This window comes from Musca autumnalis, unplaced genomic scaffold (assembly GCF_047663935.1).
Source record: "Musca autumnalis isolate F117 unplaced genomic scaffold, ASM4766393v1 scaffold_5, whole genome shotgun sequence".
In the NCBI taxonomy this organism is placed as follows: Eukaryota; Metazoa; Arthropoda; class Insecta; order Diptera; family Muscidae; genus Musca; species Musca autumnalis.
The window spans coordinates 13,398,136-13,424,331 of record NW_027412088.1 but is presented as its reverse complement, the minus strand read 5'-3'; the positions used below and the strand labels follow the sequence as shown (position 1 = coordinate 13,424,331).

Below are 26,196 nucleotides of genomic sequence, written 5' to 3'. Positions count from 1 at the left end.
GATGTTCTGTAAAAAGTGTTGGAACGCCACTAATGTCAAGCTAATGTTGAAGGTAAATTTTCTTCGTCGAAATCCCTAAGTGCATTTTGATCAAAGATGTCAATATTACAAGATAGGAAAAGTCAATTGTTAAAAATGAACTGTAGAGGGAGTTAACCTCTGTTGCTACGATGTCATAGCAACATTCTGTTAAACGAAAACTGTTAGTCATTGGAATATTGACAAGAAAAACATTAAAACTCAAGTTTGACGGCATTCGCTTTTGATTTTTTCATTGAATGAACAATAAAAAAAGAAAAGAAATAAATTTCAGCCACAAAACACGACGTTAATGTTTTCTGCCGCGAGAAATGGGAATCAAAAACGATTGGCATTGCTGTTATCAATTCCAGTGACTTGTGTAGCCATCTGTAACCAAAATGTGGAACTATTAGCATATGTTTTTGGAAAATGCATTTGTTCGGGTCTTTATTGCTATACGTCTTTGTTTTGATTATTTTTGAATCACCCTGTTAATGCAATATAATAAACGTCAAAGTCGATGACGCACAGATAGGAAAAAATTAAACAGCATAAAAGAGGAAGATAGTTCGCAATAATAATAGAACATTTTAATATTTTTAATCGTAATTTAAGGAACAACAAAAGAAAGAAATAAACCACAGCCAAGATGAGTTTCTTTGGAAAAATGTTTGGTGGCAAAAAAGAACAGGCTCCCACCACTGGAGAGGCCATACAAAAACTTCGTGAGACCGAGAATATGCTGATCAAAAAGCAAGAATTTCTAGAATCGAAAATCGAAGAGGAATTGAATATAGCTAGAAAAAATGCTTCCAAAAACAAAAGAGGTAAGTTGGCAAGGGGAAAACATTACACTAAGCCCCAACTAAAATGCAGTAGGTTCCCAAACTCCTTTGTGCGGCAAACGGTACGGTGGGAAGCGCTGGATAATGAAATTTTAATTTTGTGACGGTGTAGATGTTGTTTGTGTGCCATTACCCCAGATGATGATGATAATTATGAGTCATATGAAATGGTTGTGTGTTTTATCAACAAAAACAAATAATTGTCCAAACACAGATTTTATTTGAATTTACCATTTCTTTTTTTGTTTCTTGTATATTATTGGCTAACCATGAAAACATTTTCCTGATAACGCAATCAATGATGTCAATGTCCGTATCCCGGTCTGGTTTGCAACTGCTTTGCAATGGTCATGCCACCATTACATCACGTACACATAAACAGAAAGTAATATAGTGTTTACAATGATTCTATCTATTAGTTAACGTCCAAAAATTCGGTGTTCATAATTGGCCAATTTTTTTCCTAACACGAGCAATTTTTTGTTTGTTTTTTTCTTTCTCCCCCTGTGATAATGGTTATGAGACTTTCTGAAAGCCATTCGATGTTATAAGAAGAAAACATGAAAAAGGGTTAATGGAAAAATACTGGCCATAGCATGGAAATTATTGTTTTTCCATAATGCACTAGGAATAGTGTACAGCGTCTGCAAATGTTACATTGTCATCTACCTCGAACATGCCTGCTATGAAAGTCATATATTCCATTTGAATCTCACAATGTTTTTTTGTAATTTGTCCTATGTTTGGATTTGATTCATTTTTATTTCTTGTTTACAAAATTCTTTTTTCAAAATTGTTATTCCTCCTTGCATGTCGTTTTTAATATAATTGAACTAACATTATTTTTGCCCATATATTCTAGTGGCCTTACAAGCATTAAAAAAGAAGAAACGCTTAGAGAAACAATTGCAACAAATCGATGGCACCCTATCGACAATTGAAATGCAGCGTGAAGCATTGGAAAGTGCCAACACAAATACTGCTGTATTGACAACAATGAAGAATGCTGCCGATGCCCTCAAAGCTGCCCATCAAAATATGTAAGTTGAAGAAATGTGTTTTAAATGGGATATTCAAGAAACATATTCATAAGTTGTTTCTGTTTTGAAAATCAGAGCCTCCAGTGATTCTCACTTAACAGTATTTGTAGAACTTTAATATTTTACTAAATTTGTTTCCATTTTTCCAGGGATGTCGACAAGGTTCACGATATGATGGACGATATTGCCGAACAACAAGATGTGGCTCGTGAAATCTCCGATGCTATTTCGAATCCAGTTGCCTTTGGTGCTGACATTGATGATGAAGATTTGGAACGTGAATTAGATGAACTAGAACAAGAGAACTTCGATAAGGAAATCATTGGCATACCCGAACCATCTGCCACATTACCAGAAGTTCCCGACGAAGATGTTATCGAAAAAGCCAAAGAAAAGAAAAAAGCCACAACAACAAATGCCACAGCCGCCAGTGCAGCCGAAGAAGGTATGTTTATTTATTTCTCTATTTTAAAAGTATGAAATTAAATACAAATTTACTCTGTTTTCAGATGATCCCGATATGAAACAATTATTGGCTTGGGCTAACTAAAAAAACAGATCACATACAGTAACGTGTTTAGTAATATCTCATGTAAAAGACCATTGTGAAAAGGTCCCTAACAAAGAAACAAAGTTTTATTTTTGTATTAAGCCTACGTATAAATATAAACTTAAAGGAATCAAACTGCAAGAAAAAAAATCTACTCAAAGAACTTGGCATAAAAACTAAAGTATTTATCAACAATCATTACACACAATAATCGATTTGTTTTGATTTATAAAATCATGGGAATTTTTTAACAGAATTTAAATGATTATCGATATTAATAGCCGAAGCAGAGGTGTTTGTACCTTCAAAAAACGTTTGCAACTAAAAACACATTTGTATGTATTTTTTACACTTCCTGTATCATTTTTTTGATTTAGTTTATCGTGTTCTTTTTATTCCATTTATTGCATCTCTCTGTCTATCTAGCTGTGCGCTTTAATTAGAGATAAACAAGGAATCATAATCTAATCATATTTTATTAATTTAAACAAACAAAAACAACGCAAAATTGAAAAAATATACATTTATACTTTAAAAATAAACTATCTGTGAAATGGAGTTATTCAAGAAAAAAATAATTGCAGAGGTTTCCGAAAAAATAAAAATAGTGTTTGGTTATGCCAGCGTCGCCCATAATATTTCCATCAATACTAAAGCATGTGTGAAGCATGGGTGAAAAAACAACAACCACATGATGTTCATCATTTGTTTATGTACACGTACACTGTACGTGAGAGAGAAGCAAATGCAAAAACAACTCAGTTGGCGCCCCCACTATACTGTCTTTGCAAAGATTATACCCATGACTACGGCTGATAAGTAGAATGATAGGTTTTCTGTTGCCCCTACAAATGTGTTTTGATAACATGAAGAGATAAATAATAATGTGAGTTTATCAAAAGATGTTTTAGCCGATAAATTTAAAAAGTCTTATATTTATTTCAGGTAGTTGATTGTGCGGCAATAATTGAAAAGGAACGGATGAGTTTTTTTAAGAAATGGAATGCACCTTATTCAATGTCCATACCACGACGGTTGGGTTTATTAGTTAAAACGATTTGCCTGTCTTCGACAGAAATGTCAACATATAAATCAGTGATGGCCAAGACACCAAGACATCGCAGCAACATTGTTACATACCACCATTAGTTTAACATACATACACACACAAATGAACTTTTGTGCACGCGAAGATATGTTAGCGTATCCCGTGAGCATAGCAATTTTGATTGACACTGATGAAGTGGAGATAGACGTCATGGAATCAAGGTTTTGGTACACTGAAATTGTCTTTTCTTGACTTTGATGTTCTGCGTCCACATAAACTTCATAGTCCACGGCGTAAAAACGGTTGCTATTGATTTTGGCGGTAGATTCTGCAACTGTCTTACCTTTAATCAGGTGACCATATGGTCTATATGAAAAGGAGGAGTTAGGGAGAGATGACACCGCATTGTTGATGTAGCAGCATAAAAACCTACGTAGAAGCATAGGTTTGATGCTGGGATGGCAGCCGCTGGCCGAAACACTATGGTTTCGGGTCAATCCGGTACGAAAGAACTCGCTGCCGTGAGACCGCATTGTGCATCCATGTTTTAGCTTGGAGCTCCTGGACTTTTTCACCTGAATTTGAAATATCTTTTCTCTAATTCAATGCAATGTAGAATTCAGAATGTTGTTCATAAGTATGGGGTTCGAAAGAAAAAAATCCAGCTACAACTAAGGTCCATCCAAAATATGCCCTTACCTCTTTATCCAGCTTGCTACATTATTAAGCACATCTGTATGGCCGGTGCAGGTGCATGCAATGGTTTGCACACACGCCTTGCTCGCTGAAGGCCCGGGTTAGATTCCCAGGATTCCCAGATTCCTAGGCAACGTCAAATTTTCAACGGTGGCAAAATACCCCTCAACCTAATGTTTGGCGACATTTCCTGAGTATCTTAGCCATGTAAAACTTCTCTACAAATGGTGTCTTAGGACACGTCATTCGGACTCAGCGATAAACAGTAGGTCCCATATCATTGAGCTAATATGAATTGGGGTGCTCTCAGTGATGTTAGTGAAATCTCCCTTACAAAAAATTGTAAAATTGGGGAAAGGGAACTTTATTCATTGCTCTTATTAGTAACAACACATATCGAAGTGGAGAAATGACGGAGAAAGGACGAATTTTTTTCCTTAGAACAAAACAAAAATGGAAAAATTGGTAGTGAAAAAATCCGGATGTACAGAAGTCAAAATAAAGTCCGAAAATTTTCCAAAGAATCAAACGTCCACCACACCTCTAGAGGCGAACAAGGAAATCTGGTAACAGATGTGATTTTTTCAAGCCTTTGGTGTACATAATCACATACAGCCCTATTCTGAACGCATGGGAGTTGGGAATTTTTTCCCATTCCCACATTTTCGTATTCTGAATAAAATTTTGTGGGAGTTTTTTTTCCCATTTCCCATCTCCCCTCATTCTGAATGAAGTTCGAATTGGGAATTTGTTCCCATGGGAAACAGTTCCCATGGGAATGTTCAGATAATCAATCACAAAAAATTCTATTGAATAATTTTTAGACAGTAATAAACAGTCTAGAATAATAAGGCAACAAGAACCGGCGACCGAGCTTTTGACGACAGTTAACAATAGCCATGGTACAAAAGCAAACGGAAGACCTTATGAGGTGTTCTTCAATAAAAGAAGACCCCTTGAAGGTGACCTCTTGAGATCTTCTATAGGCAACTGATAACCTCTTATAGGAAACAAAAGACCTCTGAGTGCATAGGCAAGAAGACACTAGAGGTTTTCTATAGCAGACAAAATACCTCTTGAGACCCTCTATTGGCAACAGAATACCTCTTGAGGGCCTATATTGGCAAAAAATGTCTTGTAAAAAGCGACAAAATACTCCTTAAGTTTATCTATAGTCCAATATAAAACCTCTTGAGGTTGCTCATAGACGACATGAGACATTTTGAAGGCTTCTATAGCTGACAAAAGAGCTCTTGTGGTGGTCGATAGGCAACAGAAGGTCACTTAAGGTCCTCCATACACGACATAAGACCTCTTGGGTCTCCTATAGACAACAGCAGACTTCTTGCGGTATTTTTTAGCCAACAAAATACCTCTTAAGGTCTTATATAGCCTACAAAAGACCTCTTGAGGTCATCTATAGCCAAAAAAAGTCCTTTCGAGTCGTCCATGGACAACATAAGCTCTTATAAGATCCTCTACATATGTCAGAAGACCTCATGAAGTCTCTATAAACGATAGAAGACCTCTTAATAGACGACAGAAGACATTATGAAGACTTCAATTACCGACAAAAGACCACTTCAGGTCTTAAATGGGCAACAGAATTCTCTTGAAGGTATACCGGGCACACAGAATAATTTCTAGACAGTAATAAACCGAGTCTAGAATAATAAGGCAACAAGAACCGGCGACCGAGCTTTTCACGACAGTTAACAATAGCCATGACACAACAGCATAGGAAGACCTTGGGGGTTACTCTGTATTGCGATGCGAAAGCAAATGCGATGCGAAAGTTAAATGCGTTAAGAGTACAATTTGGTACTCTGTATCACAAACGCAAACGCTTTCGCAAAATAAACTGAAAATATGGCAACGCTGGCTGCACAATGTAAACAATAACGAAGAATGAGAAAAAGAAATGTCAAAAAATTGTAAATAAAAACATTTTAAAAACATTTTTGTTGGGTACTTGCGTTTTTAAAACTTGCTATTCGTTTATAACAAAAAAAAAATATTTATGGATTCGGTGGCGGAACGGAGAAACAAATTGTTCGTCTCAATAAAGATGCGGTTATGTACATTTAGACAACTAATGTATTGCAAATTGTTCGTTTGTAGCAACAAATTATGTAAAAGCTATACGATTTCTTGTGCAAATCGCTATTGGTCCTCAAAACAATATTCCATTTAACTATACAAAGTGTTTTTACGATTTATAAAAAATACAGTAAAAAATAAGCATTGACTACTACTTTGGGTGACAAATAAAGAATTTGGAACAAGTGTCGTTTAGAAGCAACTCTCGGATGGGTCTGAAATTTTTACCATAGCTAGCCCTTGGTACCCTAATTATAACGATATTTAATTTTCCAGAGTTTAGTCTATACTTCCCGAGATATGGGTCTTAACATTTTTACTTGTATCACCATTATTACTAAAACCTATGAAATATGAGACTCGACGAAGAGTACTTTCCAATGCCGCAAATAATTACTAATTGTAATTTGATTTTTTTAATAATAATTTATTAAATTATTATACGTCAACATTTTAGCAACATTTCCCTAAAAGAATAAACAATTCTGATATAAATACAAGCATTTAATTATGCTAACTTACATGATTCGTTTCCTTTGCGTTTGATATTTTGTTAACGCAAGATATTTGCGCTTATCGCACGAGTTTGACATACGCTTTCGTATTACAGAGTGCGGTGATACCAGATTTGCGAAAATTAGATGCGAAAACGCATTAGAGAGTACCAATTACTGGATTCGGTACAATTTTTCTTACGCATCGCGATACAGAGTAACCCCCCTTATGAGTTGTTCTTCAATAAAAGAAGACCCCTTGAGGTGTTCAATAGGCAACTAGACCTCTTGGGATCTTCTATAGGCAACTGATAACCTCTTAAGTTCTTTTATAGGAAACAAAAGACATCTTGAGTACATCTACAGTCAAGAAGACATCTAGAGGTTTTCTATAGCAGACAAAAGACCTCTTGAGACCCTCTATTGGCAACAGAATACCTCTTGAGGGCCTATATTGGGAAAAAATGTCTTGTAAAAATCGACAAAATACTTCTTAAGGTTATCTATAGTCCAACATAAAACCTCTTGAGGTTGTCCATAGACGACATAAGACATTCTGAAGGCTTCTATAGCTGACAAAAGACCCTTTGTGGTAGTCGATAGGCAACAAAAGGTCTCTTAAGGTCCTCCGTACACGACATAACCCCTCTTGAGTCTCCTATAGACAACAGCATACCTCTTGTGGTCTTGTTTTAGTCAACGAAAGACCTTTTGAGGTCTTATATAGCCTACAAAAGACCTCTTGAGGTCATCTATAACCAAAAAAGTCCTTTCGAGTCGTCGATGTACAACAGACGACAGAAGATATATTGGATGTTCTATTCACGATTGAAGGCCTCTTGAGGTCTTCTGGTCTTCTATAGACGACATAAGACCTCTTTAGGTCCTCTATAGATGACCTCTTGAGGTCTTCTATATATACTTGGCATCCAGAGGAAAGATTGGTCTATAGGAATTGTCTCTGCTGATTGTTCCGTCTTGTTTAGAAAGGGGGTATTTCGGAGTATTTTCGGTTTCCTGGGGTTTGATTTCTTATCCCTTTTCTGTTCAGTTGGATCTAAAACAAATTGCTTGCAGAACTTTTGCAGATATTTCATGGCACTTTTTGCTTCGCCAAAAACTCTTGATTGTGTCCCATAATTTATGCAAACTAGAGACGCATTTACACAGGGGGGTTACTTTCTATTGGGATGCGATGAGTAAGAAAAATGCGATGCGTAAGGAAATTAAATGAGTCTCCAATGCATTTTCGTATCTCTTTCGCAACTATTTTCTTCCATTTTCCTTTCTGGCATCAGAGCAACATGTAATACAAAAGCGTATGTCAAAATCGTGCGTTAACGCGAATATCTTGCGCTAATACATTTTAGACCTTTAACTCTGGAATTATGGCCTGACCTCCAAAGAAATTATACCGTTATAATAGGGTCTGTGAGTAACCTGCTTCAAAACGATCCGTGCGAAATACTACTCGATTTAGTGGACCGATTAGTCCATATTCGGACTATATGTATGGAAGAACTATTCCGAGGAGCAAAAATTTTGGACCAAATTTCGGGGGCCGGCTATAAAAAGGGAGTAAGGACTTCACCTTTGGAAAAATTATGTTCCTAACAAGGATTTCTTGGGAAACTATGAGACTTCCGTATAAGAGCGTTAGTAATAATTGATGTTTGAAGCTCTTTCGTCAACGTTGTTCCCAATATATCAATCTGAAAACCGTATACAAATATCATTAGTACTCTCAAAAAAACATTTATTGGCTACATTTAATAGTCGTCACAATTGGCCGATAAAAATGCCGGTATTAATATGGGATGAATGTTTGACCTTGTGTTCATTATTACAAACAAAATATTGAATTTCCCATTTGTTGTAGATAAATAAATAAAATAAAAACACAGTTGTAAAAATGCAGTGGCAAAGCCATACACACTGTGGTCAGTCTACAACAAGTAGCAGTCAAATGCGATCTATACCTGATGTGAATAATTAATTAGATGGTTAATTGTAGGTGGTTTGTGCTCTGATGAATGGGTGACAAATGGCTCGTAGTCATCCCCATAGTCATTGACATATCAAAGAATTAAGCAATTGTATTTTAATATTTTGGGATAAGTTTTGAAACTTCTGCAAAATGATTTGGCGGCCACCAAATTGGAATTGGGAGGTTGGTAACTAACTAATGCCACAATTATTTTGAAAAGTTTAGTCTTAAACATCAGCTTAAGCTGATAACAAGTAAATTGTAGGAAAACCTAAAACATCAGTAACGAGCGCCATGAAGGGAATATTGGCTGCCGCTTTATTGGTAAACAACTCGTATTATTCTTTCTTCAAATAACGTCTGTATTAATTTCTTAACATTTTAGCTTTTGGGAGCATTTTTACCGCTCCACCAAGCCTTACTTCATGACCTACATGAAGTAATTGATTTCGATTCGGTTAATTTACGAGATTTCCAATACTTTAAAAATCTACCCTCTCAAGATCCCAAAAGGGAGGCTAATTTATTTTTGGAACATTTTCAAAAGAAGAAAGCAATTTTGGACTATGTGGAGCATTTATTTTTGGGGAATTCCCCATTTACTAAGGAAAGTGAAATTCCATTTGACCCCCACTTCGGTCGTGCTTGGCGTCCTTATTATGTGCGTAAATTCGGTTGGCGTGGTGAACGTTTAATTGATTCTTTGGGTCGTGGTTATTCATTGAAGGAGTTACGTCAATACGGTGCCATACCCAAGGAATATGGAACGAAATATTATCCAAATTGAAGTGTGAATAACGACGAAAATTAAGCCAAGTGATAATTTATTTATTTTTAAATTAATTTATTTATTACAAAATGTGTTGTACAAAATAAAAAAAACCCTAATGTTAAACTCTTCTCTTTTGTGTGGATATATACAAGACATTGTTGCCTCTTATGAAAGCATCGCCGTATTTATTCTTCAGTTGACCATTGACATATTCTTCAGTTTGATCAAGAGCGATGTTCATATAACCATCCAGGCAAGCTAGAACACCTGTGAAGAAAAAAGAAATATCGTTTGTTTTTAATTTGGGAGCATATTTTAAATGATGATTTTCTGGCTAATGATCTAAGCAGTCGGTGGTTACTTATTATCCACATATAATGTCCTCATCCAAAAACTATCACAGCAGTCAATTTTGTAATGATAAACAGTCTCTCTGTTGACGGAATAATTACCAGATATAAGCCGCCATTTGAGACAAAGAAGCAGTAGATCCTATTGACCTATTTCGATTGGAATTAGTTTAAACAAGTCCAATTGGAACTCATGGATCAAGCAAATTGAGTTTAAGCATTAAAGCTGAAAACACGTCCAACGTTTGAGTAAAGTTTTGTGTCATTTCTGGTAGGTGAATAAAGAACAAGTAAAAAAGTATCAGGCGGATTTGCAGACAGAGATATACCCTCAGCCTATGTGAACCCTAAACACCTACGAACCCTAAACACGGTCTTTTCAGAATTTTGTGGCCATTTTAGGACATTTGAGTTTGCCTACAAAAATGTGGATGAGGATTAATGTTCAAAAGTGTTGCGGAGGAGGTCCTTAAAGAAATGGACAGACATAGTCCATTATGAAGGTGGATTTTATTTTGGGAGTCATATCTTTTCGATAGATATCGCGCCCACTAGTCATTTCAGTGGGTCTTCATATAACTTTTGGACCAGTATGACAGGAAACATGGACTTGTCCACCGAAAAAATAATATTGCTGTAAATAGGACCAAAACGAACAGCATCGGTATTAATTTCCAAAGGATTTTCCAACATACCCTAAACTGCACTTAAACAAAAATGTTGAACTTTTGTGGAGGAGGAACCCTAAGGAGAGGACCGATATGGGGCATTTTAGAAGTTAAACTAAATTTTGACAAAATATTAGGAGATCCAAAGTTTGAACCAAATTGGTTGCCCCGTTCAAGAGATGTCGTGCATACCATTTTAGTGACATTTTTTAAATATTGGGGAAGAACGGAAGTTGTGGAACGGTAATGCCCATCTTTCGAACTGATACTAAGTTTGGACAAAATATGACGTAGGCCAAATTTTGGACCAAATCGGGGATCAACTGATTTAATCCAAATGTGTTATCGTGCTCTCCAGCCACTACATATGAAGCCATAGGGTTCTTTTTACAACTTTCGGGCTGTTTTCTTAGGAAGTATGAACGTGCTCTTGAAAAACTTTTACAGTCGTAATTGAGGCAGCGAATGCAAGTTGCTTCAACAAAAATCACACGTGATTCGAGAGCTGGTCTTAAAGTGAACTGATCCAAAATTTTTTGTGGGAGCTACCCTGGGAGTGGACAAATATACTCCATATTCGAACCTGATCCTATATCTGGTTGATATATTAGGATGTGTAAAGGATGGACCAAACCGATCACTCCCTTCAAGAGTTATCGTGCGACAATTTTCCGAACTTTTGTGGAGGAGGTACTTGGAGGGGACCGATATGGCTTATCGTCGAACTTAAACTAAGTTTGGACATAATACTGCGAAGGCTAAATTTTGAATCGAAGCGGCAGATAGGTTCGAGAGTTATCTTTCGCTCCAACCACTACACACGGTTTTTTTGCAACTTTCAGGCTATTTCTCAGGAAGTATGGACTTGCCCCAGATGAAACTTGTACCGTCGTATAGGGGACAGTGAATACAAATTGTTATAACAAAAATCAAAGCGATTCGAGGATGGCCCTAAACTGAACTTTTCCGAAATTTTGTGTGGAAGGTACCAGAAGGAGTAGACCGATTCAGCCCGATCCGAGAGGTGCCCCTAAACGAGACTTGTTCCGTCAGTTCTGATGGAATAAACCATGGAATATAAACATAATTCAGTCGTATATATCTAAAAACTGACTTAACATGTAAAAGAATGCGAATAATATTAGAATTTTACAATTTGAACGTACCTCTGTAATCCACGCCGCTGTTTAACTTGACCACGACTGGTCTTCCATGGATTTGATTGATAAATTGAGATAGAGCTTCTTTTCGCGACATTTTTCCGGTTATTAATTATTTATCCGCTTTTAGCACACGCTTCGATTTCCTCTTGCGCTTCTCTTCAACTGTCAACGAAAGAAGGGAATATAGGAACACGATAAATCTCAAAATCAAAATAAAACGACTAAGGGATCTAAAAGTCGAATAAAGTAGTCGAGAGTGTGTAGGGTTTTGTTGATTGTTTATCGAATCTATCGGTATAATTTGGCTTTCAATGGCTTTTTTTATCTTTTTAAATATAAAGGTTCGAGATATTTATAAAAGAAGCATTTGTTTTCTATTTTAGTCAATAATTGTTTTATATTATTAATACAATATTTACGCTTGTATTAAGCGTTGTTTACACCATCTATCAATGTCGTATGAGATGTCAAATTTTCTACCTGCGAATGTTGTACACATAAGCTTTGTTCCCGTACTTTTTAATAGTAAAACTCGTAAAAGAGAGAAAGTGAAAAAAATTGTTTTCACACAAAAGTTTTTTCAAAAAGTTCGGGAACGCAAAAATTGAAAAAAACGTCAAAAGAGCTGGAACAAATGTCAAAGTCGGCGTATCAGCCAATCAGACGCCGGCATCCAAGTTACTATTTTTTACACGCTCAAATTTGTCGAGTAAAAAGTTTTTAAAGAGAGCGTCATACAGCGCCATTTTTGTTTAAAGAGAAGTGAACATTTAACAACTTTTTTGTGTACGGGAACGGGTTTTCGGGTAAAATGTGTAAAAGTCGTAAAAATTGTAAAAACTTTTTAGTTCTGGAACAAAGCTATAGTGTGACCACTATGAAAATTTTCATCTATCAAAATGATTTGGCAACTCATATGTAAATTTTTCATTTAGGGAGCGCTTTATTTGATACGACATTCTCGTATGTAAACATAAATTTATCAGCTGTTTTTGGGCATTCTCAAAAAAAAAAAAATGAAAAACAAACTCTTTTAAAAAAAGAAAATGGAAAGTTATGTATATTTAAATATTTAGAAAAGTAAATAAAGGGTGTTTATAATGTTATTTTTAGATCGATTGGTCTAAAGAAGCAGTCTTGGAAATGATTGCTTTGTGGCAAAAATATGAATGCCTCTATAACCCCAAAAACCTATTCTACCACAACAAACATGCTAGATATTCATTTGCCTTCAACCAAAATTAAAATTTGCCCAAATTTGCAACTCAACAATAAATGTAAACAATGACAAAAACAGCTGTTTTTATATTTATAGGTTATGTCATACGAAAATAACACTTGAAGGTATGAACGCACAAACAGAGGTGGAAGCGAGTCGATTTTCAGTCGGCGGCGCGTCGCCGCCGATCATTTTTTAGGGGTTTAGCCGCCGCCGACTACATCGGCTCAAATCGGCTAAAAATGCGCCGCTGTCAATTCGGGTTAGGATGGCGCGCGCCGTAATTTTTTAGTGAATTAATTAATTTTTTGTTGGCTGCGAAAAATAATCTCGCCAAATACAATGAATCCAGTACGCTTACATATAACCGGATTTATTAAACACATTGCGTTTCAAATATCATTTCCATATGTCAAAAAGCTATAATATTGGCCTGTTCCTGTACATGATAAAGTGGTAAAAGTTGTATAATTCCCAAAAGTGGTAAAGCGGTTTCTACACGGTATGTTTTATGCACATAAATCTCTTGTGAGGATCAGTTCCAACTCGGTTTCTTATGATACAGAATGATATGAAGTTTTAATACATTAAAAACTTTTTTATACCCTCCACCAAGGTCTACAGAAGCTTGGTCATTCAGAATACGGAGCAAGTTGAATGTACTCACTATGCTAAAAAATTGGTTTAATTGTAATTCTTTAATTAGCCGGCCTTCGGCCGACATTTTAAGACTTTATCCTTTGGACAGGTGCAAACCTAGAGCAAGGGAACAACATTTTTTTATTTTTAAATTTTTGTCTTATTAGGTGGCACTTTTTACAAGGGAACTTTTGGAAATTCAAAGGCCCCTATCTCGGGAAGTATTGATTTCCGCAAGAAATGTTTTATATATTTGTGATCAGGTTGACGAGATATACCTGTGATAAAAATTTCATCTCGATCCGAGCTTAGTGAAAACATTCAACTTATGCCCAGAATACTGTAGGTCCACACTAGAGAAATTTCACTGCAAAAATTTCATGAAAATAGGTGTTCTTAGATCTAATTCCCCATTTTAGCAATTTCTTGATTTTACTCTTCTATGGAACTCGATCTAGAAACGCATAATTTCATGAAATTTTTTAATGAAATTAACGGTAGTGTGGTCCGTGACTTAACAACATTTTACAGCAAATATGAAAGATTTTACATTATGCCTGATTTAGACAATTATCTGGTTTTATTTGACATACATAGGTCAAAACTTAAGGGCTGGGTACATAAGCTGCCTGGCCTGCTTACCTTGCTTGCTTCTGATAAAAGAATAAAGGAGGCCGAGCAAATTTTCGAAAAGGGCAACCCTTTCTTTTTATTCTTTTATTTTTATTATATCAGAAATGAAGCAGGAAAGCGAGGCAATCAGGCAAGGCTTATGTACTTGGGCCTTTAGAACTATGCGTGTTGCGTATAAAAATACAAAAACAAAATACATGTAATTCAAATTGAAATATGTACATGTATTTTGTTTTTGTATTTTTATATGCAACACGCATAGTTCTAAGTTTTGGCCTTCTAAAAATAGCAGTATTTCGATATTTGAGGTTCCAAGAGGTAAGAAAATTATAGTATGTATATATTTGATTTTTAACAAATTGCGCCGAAATTCAGTCGCCGCCGACAAAAATACGAATGGCGCGCCGCCGCCGTCCTTGTAAGTGATGAGCCGCCGCCGCCGAAAAAATCAATTCGCTTCGTTGTCTGCGCACAAATTGAAAGTTGTATGGATGACGTCAATTTTGACAAACATAGATAATGTCGAATGGGTGAAAGAAATGACAGCTCATGTGACATTGATATATGGTGTAAACAGCCCTTTAGGGATACGTAAGTCGACATTCGATTAATCAATTCGTCACTTTTGGTTTGATCGAAAGATTGATTTTCTATTTTGATTTTATGGTGGAGTACACACGATCAGTTTTGACTGTCAGTTTTGCTCAAATAATCGGTTGCTTGCCAGTGTGGCCGTTCACTTTTGTCAGTCATCAGGCAACCACAAAATATTTTGTGGTTGCTGGGTGGTTGGACAGTTATCGATAAACTGATCGTGTGTACCTAGAGCTGACAAAAAAATCGATGGCACTATCGATAATATCGATTATTTTTAAAAATTAAATAATAGCTCTGTTCCAGAACCTGCATGAAGGTACTATTTTTAACTACGATAACGTTTTTTCCTTTATGTTATCGGAAAAAATAGTAAAAATTAGTAGATTCTTGCAGTTCTGGAACAGCCTTATTGATAGATAGTTTTGTCTTTCGATGTTATCGGATTAAAAATTCCTAACCTAAAATTCATTGAAATAAACAGAAATTTCGAGGCATTTCGGTTTTGTGGATGCAAAAAAGTATGTTCGTAGTCACACGTGCAAATTTTTCGGAAATGTAAATTGTATTTTTGTGTCTTTTTATTAAAGCTGGGTACACATTGTCAGTTTTGAATGACAGCTTTGTTTTTGCTTGCTAGTATAGCCGTTCATTTTTGTCATTCATCATGCAGCCGCAAAATGTTTTGTGGTTGCTGGACGGTTTGACAGTTATCGATAATTGCGAAATATCGACATTCAAAACTGACAATGTGTACCCAGCTTAAAGCGGGGTACACACGATCGGTTTTGACTGTCAGTTTTGCTCAAATAATATGTTGTTTGCCAGTGTGGCCGTTCACTTTTGTCAGTCATCAGGCAACCACAAAATAATTTGTGTTTGCTGGACTGTTTGACAATTATCGATAATTCCGAAAAATCGACAGTCAAAACTGATCGTGTGTACACCGCTTAAGATATTTTCAGTCGAAATCGAAAAATCGATTACTGTATTGAATGATCGAAAAGTCGACTATTAGTTCTGAGTAAAAATCAAAAGATCGATTTTTGAGATCTAAGTTACTCTTATGTTACACGCTAAAACTTTCATACGAAACTTTCCCATTATTTTGGCGTTCATAGATCGAGTTCCATACAAAAGTAATTTTATGAAATTACTGTAATGGGGAACTCGACCTAAGAACTCCAAAATAATGGGAAAGTTTCGTATGAAAGTTTCAGCGTGTAACATAAGAGTAAATACCAAAAGATCGGAAGATCGATTTTTGAGTTTTAACAAACAATCAAAAGTTCGAAAAGTCGACTTTTACTTTTGGTCTGTTCCAGTACTGAACATTTCTACACATTTTTACTATTTTTTTCGATAACATAAAGGAAAAATCGGTTATCGGAGTAAAAATGTGTAGAAATGTGTAGTACTGGAACAAACCATTTGTAATACGTATCCCTACGTTGTATGTCTTTGCCGACTGTCAGAAACATGCTACAAAATATGCTTTGCCTTATGCCAGACTATGAAAATTTTCATGTACGTGAAAATGAGTTAATAGGCAAAAGGTGTGAAGGGGGTGAAACTCTGTACACAAGGTTCTGTAATCTGAAATTATTCTTTGTGTTTAAATTCGTAACTCCCAAACCAATGCAAAGCAATGAAAATATCAAAATTTTCATATGATTTCATATATGTGTGTAGACGTCAATGAAAAATTGGAAGAAAATGGCAAAACGTTTTCAATGAAAATTTTCATAGTCGGGCATAAGACTTAGTCCCGGTCCACACTAGCGTGAATTTCATTAAAAAATTTCATGAAATTAGGCGTTCTTAAATCGAATTCCTCACTGCAGCAATTTTAATATTTTACTCTACTATGGAAGTCGATCTAGACACGCATAATTTCATGACATTTTTTCAATGAAATCACTCTAGTGTGGACCGGGACTTATGAAACTACTCATTCATAGATGGCGCTGCTAAAACACAAGGGGACACATAATTAGTTCTTCTTTTTCATGTTTTCCTCTAAGTTAGTTTTATTTTTCTAATTATTTATTGTTCTAATTACTTTTTAATAAATTATTTGGTAATCATAAAAATGACGAGCACTTTAAAAATTCAAACTACCAACAACTGTGGGTAAATTAGTCGTTAACGGGTTGGATAATCGCACTACCAATAAGTGAGATCTTCTTTTCATACATCGATTTTGACAAAAAAAAATTACCAATTTTTTAAACTTTTATTCACTGTATGTGAAATATTTACTAGTTTTGAAACATAAAGAGCGTACCTAAATATTCGACTGACAGATCCAAGCCGTTTATACAATTCTAATAAGTCTTCTCTCCTCGAAAGACTTATGCAAGGTATAGAAGGTCTTTTGTCTATAGAATATCTGCAAAATTACTTCTGTCTATAGAAAACCTGCAGCAGGTATTCTTTCTATTTAAAACAAGTGGAAGGTCTTTTGCCACTAGAAGGTGGACTACTGTCTTTATAAAATCTATCATCTGTCTATAAAAAAGCTGTGTAGCAGATATTTTGTCTTAAGTCCCGGTCCACACTAGCGTGAATTTCATGACATTAAGCGTTCTTAGATCGAATTTCCCTCTACAGTAATTTTCTGATTTTACTCTACTATGGAATTCGATCTACACCAGTTTCAACAGTTATTCAGAAAATAGCAGTTGTAATTCAGAAATTCCATTTAAAATTCAGATATTTTATTTGTAATTCAGAAAATCTCTTTGAAATTAAGATATTTTATTTGTAATTCAGATATTCCATTATTTCAATTTGAAATGGAATGTATGAATTTCAAATGGAATATTTTAATTCCAAATGGAATACCTGAATTACAAATAAAACATCTGAATTTCAAATAGAATTTCTGACTTACAAATGGAATTTCTGAATTAAAAATAAAATATCTGAATTTCAAATGGAATTACTGAATTACAACTGCTATTTTCTGAATTACAGTTGAAAATTGTGTAGAAACGCATAATTTAATGAAATCTTTTAATGAAAATCACGCTAGTGTGGACTGGGACTAAGGAGATCTGTTGAAAGTATTTCGTTAATCGTGTAGTTGAACTTAGAAATCCTATAGTTTCGGATCTCGCCACAGATCCTCATCAGTTTCCTTGTTTCTTGTTTTTCAACAAGAAACTTTTTATACCCAAGGGTGGCGAGATCCGAAACTATAGTCTTTCCTGCCTTACCACTTGATAAACATCGCCAATTTTTGTCCATCTAATAAATTAAAGTTGTTTTAATAAAATATTAAAACAACGACTGTGGGATTAAGCCTGACTATTTTGAAAAGCAAAATAGAAGTCGTCATCCCAAATAAAAAACGCCAACCCTCCTAATTGTGCGACCGGGCACCGTGAAAGTGTAGTTTATTGCTGTCATAAGCAAAACCTACAAATTAGTTATGTGTTTTTCGTTGAGACTCAACGAACGCATAGCAGTGCGAAAGATTTGATTTTGTTTGCAAGTGAAGTTGCTCCAGTTTAGGTGGAGCCAAAGAAATTCTCGATCAGAGTGTTTCTTTGGGCACGTATCTTTTTGAGCGAGCAATTTACTTTTGGGTATAAAAAGTTTCTTTTTGAAAAACAAGAAACAAGGGAACTGATGAGGGTCTGTGGCGAGATCCGATACTATAGTCTTCCCTGCCTTACTCCTTGGTAGACAACGCCATTTTTCCACTTATAAATTAAAGTTGTTTTAATATTTTATTAAAACAACTTTAATTTATGGGATTAAGCCTGACTGTTTTGAAAAGTAAAATACCAGTCTTCTTTCTATAGAGGACCTTAAGCTGTTCTGTCTATAGAAAACCTCTATATTGTCTTTCGGCTATATAAAAACTTCTTGTCTATAATACACCTGTAGCAGTCGTTTAATCTACAAACTATCTTTCGAAGGTTGTTTGTCTATGTAATATGGATTCTGACAATAGAAGAAGAACTACTTGGGTCTTCGATAATACGAAGAGATATTGAAGGTTCTTTGTAGTCCGAAGACATCTAGAAGGTCTTCTGCCTATAGGAAATTACTAATATAAAAACAAAATGATATGAAAAAGTATTTATTACCAATTTTAAAAATAACTTAAAAATAATTTACATATAATACTCTAAATTATTAAATAGTGTTTCGTTTGATTTAGTGAATACCCTCTAGTGGTGTATAGGTTTTGTATTGGTATAAATCAGGTCCACCATAGCCGTAAAGTAGTTTACCACGTCCATTAGCATCGTAATATGGATAACGGTATTTTGGTCTGCAAAAAATAGCACACAAGTCAACATAATCTGTTGCAAAATATAAAAATATTCAATTCAAATTACCTTTCGAAATATTGGAAATTTGGTGCTCTTGGTTGGACAGTGGCATTGGCTAGGCGCAGCAAACAGACAACGACCAAAAGGAACTGAAAGTAAAAACATTATAGAAATTATGAGATGTTATTAAAAATAATGAAATTAATTGATTCTGAATATGTTAAATTGTGTATGTATGTAAAAGACCACAAACGAATGAGTAATATCGATGGGTATTTATTCATATCAATCATACGCCGTTATCAATGTCACACATTCACATTCTCTAGAACAATGAGTTCAGGGTCATTTCAGTGGAAGCATTGCGATTGAGTTAAACCAAACATAATTGTACATAACAAATATCAATCACAAATCAATCGAATTCGTTCCACAAACAAATTAAAACCGTGTTCCGCTTATAATAAATTTATAATGAGGAGGAGGCATCTTAATCTATCAGGATTCAAAAATTATATGTGTCGTTATGTTTTGATTATTCTGACACACTATTTAGCACAAATTTGCCAATCTCCAACACTAGATCACTAGGCCAATTACCAAGATTTTTCACTTTCTTCAAAATCCCACATTAACTTCTGTTTTTATATTCGCTAATTCACTTGTGTGCTGTGTATGTATTTCATAAGTATGACTTTTTAATCCACTTCCCGCCTTTCTTACACTTTCAAATAGACATTGCAAAAATTATGTAATTTCGAGAAAAGCGTACGGGCAAATATTCAATTATACCAAACATACAAGTAAACAAGTATTGCTACCGTTTTTGTTGTTTCTGGTGTTTTTTTTTTTATTGTTAAGAGGCATCATCAGCTGTTGTTAAACTTGTTATGACATGATCACCATCTCTTGTACTCCGAAAGGAAAGAGCAGGAAATAGTTGTTAGTGTTGTTTCATATAAACAGAGAGTTGAGTTTTACCTCTCTGGCCAAATAAAAAACCTGATTCTGCATAGCCTCAAATATGGGGAATAGGTCAGTTAACTAAACTGAGCTTGAAATAATATGGGTTACACACATAAAATGAGTATGAATGACGGACGCTACACGATACGAATTACCGGTCATATGCTTTGCTCATATTTGTGTTGAGTAAAAATATGCACAGTGGTTCTAATATCGGAAAGGAAATATAAAGACGACATTAAGTTTCGATGAAAATTTCAAAACGATTCTTTAAGTCCCGGCCCACACTAGAATAATTACACGGTATCATGTGTTCCTCATTTTTGCTTTGTTGCAATGTTCGTATGCAACGAATTGTATGTTTTACTTTACATTTTCTTTTACTTCCATGTCAAAATTTCAGTGAAATTACTATTAGTGTAGACCGGGACTAACAGCCCATCCCCAAAGGGTCTTGGACACCACTTGTAGAAAAGTTTTTCATGGCTGAAATACTCAGGAAATGTAAGTGTTCACTGAGTTGCTATCACTGAAAATTTTGATGTTCTGGTCAGGGGTTGAACCACAGACTTTTTGGGTGCAAGGCGGACGTGTTTACCACTGCACCACGGTGGCGCCCTTAAACTGTACTTAAACGAAAGTGTAGTCCAATAGAAAAAATTTTACGATGTTCAAAATCTTTACCAAATTAAATATTCAATTAATGTCGGCAGGGTTTTTGGAGCTTTTGGGTAATATTCTTAGGAAGTATTGACTTGCCCACTTGTGTGGGAGGTACTCGAAGTGGTGGGTCGATATAATCCATACTCGAACCTGGTAAAAATATTACGAGGAACAAATTTTGGACCAAATCGCTAACTCCCTTCGAGAGTTATGGTGTGCACCATATTGGCAAAAAAGATTATGAACTTTTGTCGGGAAGGTATCTGAAGGAGAGGACTGATATGGACCATTTTCGAACTTGATTTATGTTTGAACAGAAAATTGCGAGATGCCAAAGTTTGGACCAAATAGGTTGATTAAGAGTTATCGTGCGAACCAAACGGCCAAACAAGGCTAAATCGACTCAAAATTGTCTGAAACGGATTTCGTACAAAAAAAAAAAAAAAAAAAAAAAAAAATTGGGGTCTAAACCCATTTTTTAAATCTATAGCTTAAATGCTTAAAATATAAAAATCTACTTTTTTGTTAATCTTGGGTCTCCTCAAAAATCTGTATTCAAATCCAATGGCTTGCGAAATAAAACATTTTAAAATCCACAGGTGTTGACCTCTCTGAGCACTTAAAAAATGAAAAAAAAAATCCCAAAACTTTTAAAAACACTGTTCAACAAAATGGAGGTGAAAGTCTGGGGCGCGGAAAATTCCTCTTGGTGGAGAAAGGCCTTGGTGAGTGTATTAAGAACCCTGAAGGACAGATCCGACATGAGTCGAACTTCCGGGTTATGGCGTGATGACGTTTTTGCTAGAGACCCTGTAAGCCATCAGGAATTAGCGTCATATCTTTGTTCACTGTTGATTTAGCTTATTTTTGAGATGACATGTCTTCAGTCAAATCGAATGAGGATTATTTTCGTAGAGCACTTCGACCTTCTAACTCGCTTTCTTCAATGTCCTTTTCGTCCTTTATTTTAAGAGCCGCTATAAAAGTACCACTGGATGACGTTTTTCAGCCTCGAAATGTTCTGTAAAAATCTTTAAAAAATCCTCTTTGGGCATTACCAAAAATCTTTCTTAAATCTTCGATTGGATCTCCCAAAAATCTTTGGACTTCCCAAAATTTATTTAAAAAAAACACGATTGGACCTCACAAATATCTTTCTTAGATCCACGATTGGATCTCCCAAAGATAGTTTAAAAATCCACGACGGGACCTCACAAAAACCGTTTATAAAATCCACGATTGGACCTCTCAAAAATCGTTTCAGAAATCCACGATTGGACCTCTCAAAAATCGTTTCAAAAATCCACGATTCTTTTGCGGGTCTTTCCCCAGAATCCTCAAAAATCATTTTTTTTTTCATTTAAAAAATCCGCGTTTCGCGTCTATTTTGAGAGGTCCCAAATTCGTTTAAAAATCCATGTTTGGTGTCTATTTCGGAACCTCTGAAAATTCGTTTAAAAAAAATCCACGTGTACTGTCTATTTTGGAACCTCCAAAAATTCCTTTTAAAAATCCACGTTTGGTCTCTATTTCGGAACCTCCAAAAATTCTTTCAAAAATCCACAAGTGGTACCTATTTTGGAACCTCCAAAAATTCTTTTAAAAATCCACGTTTAGTGTCTATTTTGGAACCTCCAAAAATTCTTTTAAAAATCCACGTTTAGTGTATATTTTGGAACCTCCAAAAATTCTTTTAAAAATCCACGTTTAGTGTCTATTTTGGAACCTTCAAAAATTCTTTTAAAAATCCACGTTTAGTGTGTATTTTGGAACCTCCAAAAATTCTTTTAAAAATCCACTTTTAGTGTCTATTTTGGAACCTCCAAAAATTCTTTTAAAAATCCACGTTTAGTGTCTATTTTGGAACTTCCAAAAATTCTTTTAAAAATCCACGTTTAGTGTCTATTTTGGAACCTCCAAAAATTCTTTTAAAAATCCACTTTTAGTGTCTATTTTGGAACCTCCAAAAATTCTTTTAAAAATCCACGTTTGCTGTCTATTGTGGAACCTCCAAAAATTCTTTATAAAATCCACGTTTAGTGTCTATTTTGGAACCTCCAAAAATTCTTTATAAAATCCACGTTTTGTGTCTATTTTGGAACCTCCAAAAATTCTTTTAAAAATCCACGTTTAGTGTCTATTTTGGAACCTCCAAAAATTTTTTATAAAATCCACGTTTAGTGTCTATTTTGGAACCTCCAAAAATTCTTCTAAAAATCCACGTTTAGTGTCTATTTTGGAACCTCCAAAAATTCTTCTAAAAATCCAATTTTAGTGTCTATTTTGGAACCTCCAAAAATTCTTTTCAAAATCCACGTTTAGTGTCTATTTTGGAACCTCCAAAAATTCTTTTAAAAATCCACGTTTAGTGTCTATTTTGGAACCTCCAAAAATTCTTTTAAAAATCCACGTTTAGTGTCTATTTTGGAACCTCCAAAAATTCTTTTAAAAATCCACGTTTAGTGTCTATTTTGGAACCTCCAAAAATTCTTTTAAAAATCCACGTTTAGTGTCTATTTTGGAACCTCCAAAAATTCTTTTAAAAATCCACGTTTAGTGTCTATTTTGGAACCTCCAAAAATTCTTTTAAAAATCCACGTTTAGTGTCTATTTTGGAACCTCCAAAAATTCTTTTAAAAATCCACGTTTAGTGTCTATTTTGGAACCTCCAAAAATTCTTTTAAAAATCCACGTTTAGTGTCTATTTTGGAACCTCCAAAAATTCTTTTAAAAATCCACGTTTAGTGTCTATTTTGGAACCTCCAAAAATTCTTTTAAAAATCCACGTTTAGTGTCTATTTTGGAACCTCCAAAAATTCTTTTAAAAATCCACGTTTAGTGTCTATTTTGGAACCTCCAAAAATTCTTTTAAAAATCCACGTTTAGTGTCTATTTTGGAACCTCCAAAAATTCTTTTAAAAATCCACGTTTAGTGTCTATTTTGGAACCTCCAAAAATTCTTTTAAAAATCCACGTTTAGTGTCTATTTTGGAACCTCCAAAAATTCTTTTAAAAATCCACGTTTAGTGTCTATTTTGGAACCTCCAAAAATTCTTTTAAAAATCCACGTTTAGTGTCTATTTTGGAACCTCCAAAAATTCTTTTAAAAATCCACGTTTAGTGTCTATTTTGGAACCTCCAAAAATTCTTTTAAAAATCCACGTTTAGTGTCTATTTTGGAACCTCCAAAAATTCTTTTAAAAATCCACGTTTAGTGTCTATTTTGGAACCTCCAAAAATTCTTTTAAAAATCCACGTTTAGTGTCTATTTTGGAACCTCCAAAAATTCTTTTAAAAATCCACGTTTAGTGTCTATTTTGGAACCTCCAAAAATTCTTTTAAAAATCCACGTTTAGTGTCTATTTTGGAACCTCCAAAAATTCTTTTAAAAATCCACTTTTAGTGTCTATTTTGGAACCTCCAAAAATTCTTTTAAAAATCCACGTTTAGTGTCTATTTTGGAACCTCCAAAAATTCTTTTAAAAATCCACGTTTAGTGTCTATTTTGGAACCTCCAAAAATTCTTTTAAAAATCCACGTTTAGTGTCTATTTTGGAACCTCCAAAAATTCTTTTAAAAATCCACTTTTAGTGTCTATTTTGGAACCTCCAAAAATTCTTTTAAAAATCCACGTTTAGTGTCTATTTTGGAACCTCCAAAAATTCTTTTAAAAATCCACGTTTAGTGTCTATTTTGGAACCTCCAAAAATTCTTTTAAAAATCCACGTTTAGTGTCTATTTTGGAACCTCCAAAAATTCTTTTAAAAATCCACGTTTAGTGTCTATTTTGGAACCTCCAAAAATTCTTTTAAAAATCCACGTTTAGTGTCTATTTTGGAACCTCCAAAAATTCTTTTAAAAATCCACGTTTAGTGTCTATTTTGGAACCTCTAAAAATTCTTTTAAAAATCCACGTTTAGTGTCTATTTTGGAACCTCCAAAAATTCTTTTAAAAATCCACGTTTAGTGTATATATTGGAACCTCCAAAATTCTTTTAAAAAAATCCTACTTCGGAACCCCCAACAATTCATTTAAAAATCCTGTATATTAAGGAACCTCAAAATATTATTTTTTAATTCACGTTTGGTGTCTATTTTGGAACCTCCAAAAATTCTTTTAAAAATCAACGTTTGGTATATATTTTGGAATCTCATGTTTGATTGGAACCACTGTGAATTGTGCGATGTGTATGAGACACATGAGTTGCACCTTATACTTTAATAAGCCAAAAACATAGACAAGACATACACAATGGCTCAAGGTCTTTCCATACAGCAAATAAAAGATGTTGTAATATTATGCTTACTTCCCCTCCCTCCCTCCCTCCCTAAGCACTCACTACTCCTCATCTAACAAATTATTAAGCCAAAAAAATGAAATGAGGCCAACAGAGCTGTGAGACACACAAAAAGACGTCTCAAGGCGAACTTGTTTTTAAATTTTGACCAATGACCGATTGATTTGTTGTGACTATTGTTGTTGTTGGAGGAATTACATTTGATGTCAATCACCGGCTGTTGATTCTTTTGTTATGCAGCAGGAAAACCCCAGAAACCAAAGAGCTTTTGACGGTAAGTAGTATTTTCTTTTTTTAAGTTTTAATTAAAATTCATAACACATTTCCAGTAATTTCGAAAGTAAAGTTTTGGTTTTAACTATTTTTTGTTGTTGGGTCCCACAATTGTTGTTGCCAAACTTTGTGTGTTTTCCCTCATGAAACCGAAAGTGGCAGTTAAAGAATAACAAACTATTTGCCGCATTACCACCACCATCTCCACTGGACAAATGAACTGAAAGAAAGTCGGGAGGTGTTGGTTGTTTGGCAAACAGCGACACTTTAGAAATTGGTGCCATGTTAAAGAAAGTTTCATTTTTTTCAATGTTTTTTATTCTTTAAACTCGAACTAATTGTAAATGTTATTATGGGCACTTGTCATATTGATGGCTATTTCTTTGAATAAAAGGTGTTAATTTTGAAAATTTTCACTGCAGCACTTCTCACTTTTGTAGACTTTTTCGTAACATAATTTTAAAGTTATTTTATTTTTATTTTTCTTCACTTACGGGTAGCAGAAATATGCCCAATTTCAACATTTTGTTTATTAATTATTTTTGGTTATTCTTATTTTTCTAGATTAATCCCTTATTTGGGTGTTTTTTTTCTATTTGCTTCGCCGTTTGAGTTTCACTTATAACCGTTTTAAAGCTCGTTCAAATTGTGACTAAAAATTGAATTGAATATTTGTCGTGCGGCTGATGACAAACAATTGTTGTACCCCGGTTAGGGTGTATGTGTGTATCTTGTCTCAAGACAACAGTAGCAACAACAACTACAACAGAGCATGCAATTGTACAAATTAACAACTAAACCAGAAGACGAAGAGTAATAATAAAACTAGTTGGTAGTTGGAATATTTACAAAGTTTTCATTGAGCCAGACTTTAACTGCCATAAGCCA

At 34.7% G+C, this 26,196-nt stretch overlaps 4 protein-coding genes across 5 annotated transcripts; 2 read left to right on the top strand and 2 right to left on the bottom strand.

The window, feature by feature from the left end:
- Positions 1–440: 440 nt before the first annotated feature.
- shrb (charged multivesicular body protein shrub) lies at positions 441–2,998 on the top strand. 2 transcript variants are annotated; one of them, XR_012408555.1, is made up of 5 exons: positions 512–848; positions 1,729–1,906; positions 2,056–2,351; positions 2,416–2,791; positions 2,883–2,998. XR_012408555.1 is itself a non-coding variant. In XM_073956987.1 (4 exons), exons 1-4 carry the CDS (start codon positions 671–673, stop codon positions 2,454–2,456), a joined length of 693 nt encoding a protein of 230 aa, XP_073813088.1. In that variant the 5' UTR covers positions 441–670; the 3' UTR covers positions 2,457–2,998. The 2 variants fall into 2 exon arrangements, 1 of the variants encoding a protein (XP_073813088.1); XM_073956987.1 differs by having other exon boundaries at positions 441–848; positions 2,416–2,998.
- A 149-nt stretch (positions 2,999–3,147) lies between these two features.
- Positions 3,148–9,677, top strand: LOC141387380 (uncharacterized). The gene is made up of 3 exons (XM_073956988.1): positions 3,148–3,342; positions 3,402–9,105; positions 9,167–9,677. The coding sequence occupies exons 2-3, from the start codon at positions 9,076–9,078 to the stop codon at positions 9,566–9,568; spliced, it is 432 nt and encodes a 143-aa protein (XP_073813089.1). The 5' UTR covers positions 3,148–3,342; positions 3,402–9,075; the 3' UTR covers positions 9,569–9,677.
- LOC141387381 (U6 snRNA-associated Sm-like protein LSm6) lies at positions 9,589–11,912 on the bottom strand. Its single transcript, XM_073956989.1, has 2 exons — positions 11,738–11,912; positions 9,589–9,820 (listed from the first exon to the last, which is right to left on the bottom strand). The coding sequence occupies exons 1-2, from the start codon at positions 11,826–11,828 to the stop codon at positions 9,672–9,674; spliced, it is 240 nt and encodes a 79-aa protein (XP_073813090.1). The 5' UTR covers positions 11,829–11,912; the 3' UTR covers positions 9,589–9,671.
- Positions 11,913–18,896: 6,984 nt separating this feature from the next.
- Positions 18,897–25,991, bottom strand: LOC141406419 (uncharacterized). Its single transcript, XM_073991778.1, has 3 exons — positions 25,803–25,991; positions 19,175–19,257; positions 18,897–19,107 (listed from the first exon to the last, which is right to left on the bottom strand). Exons 1-3 carry the CDS (start codon positions 25,830–25,832, stop codon positions 18,990–18,992), a joined length of 231 nt encoding a protein of 76 aa, XP_073847879.1. The 5' UTR covers positions 25,833–25,991; the 3' UTR covers positions 18,897–18,989.
- Between the last annotated feature and the right edge of the window lie 205 nt (positions 25,992–26,196).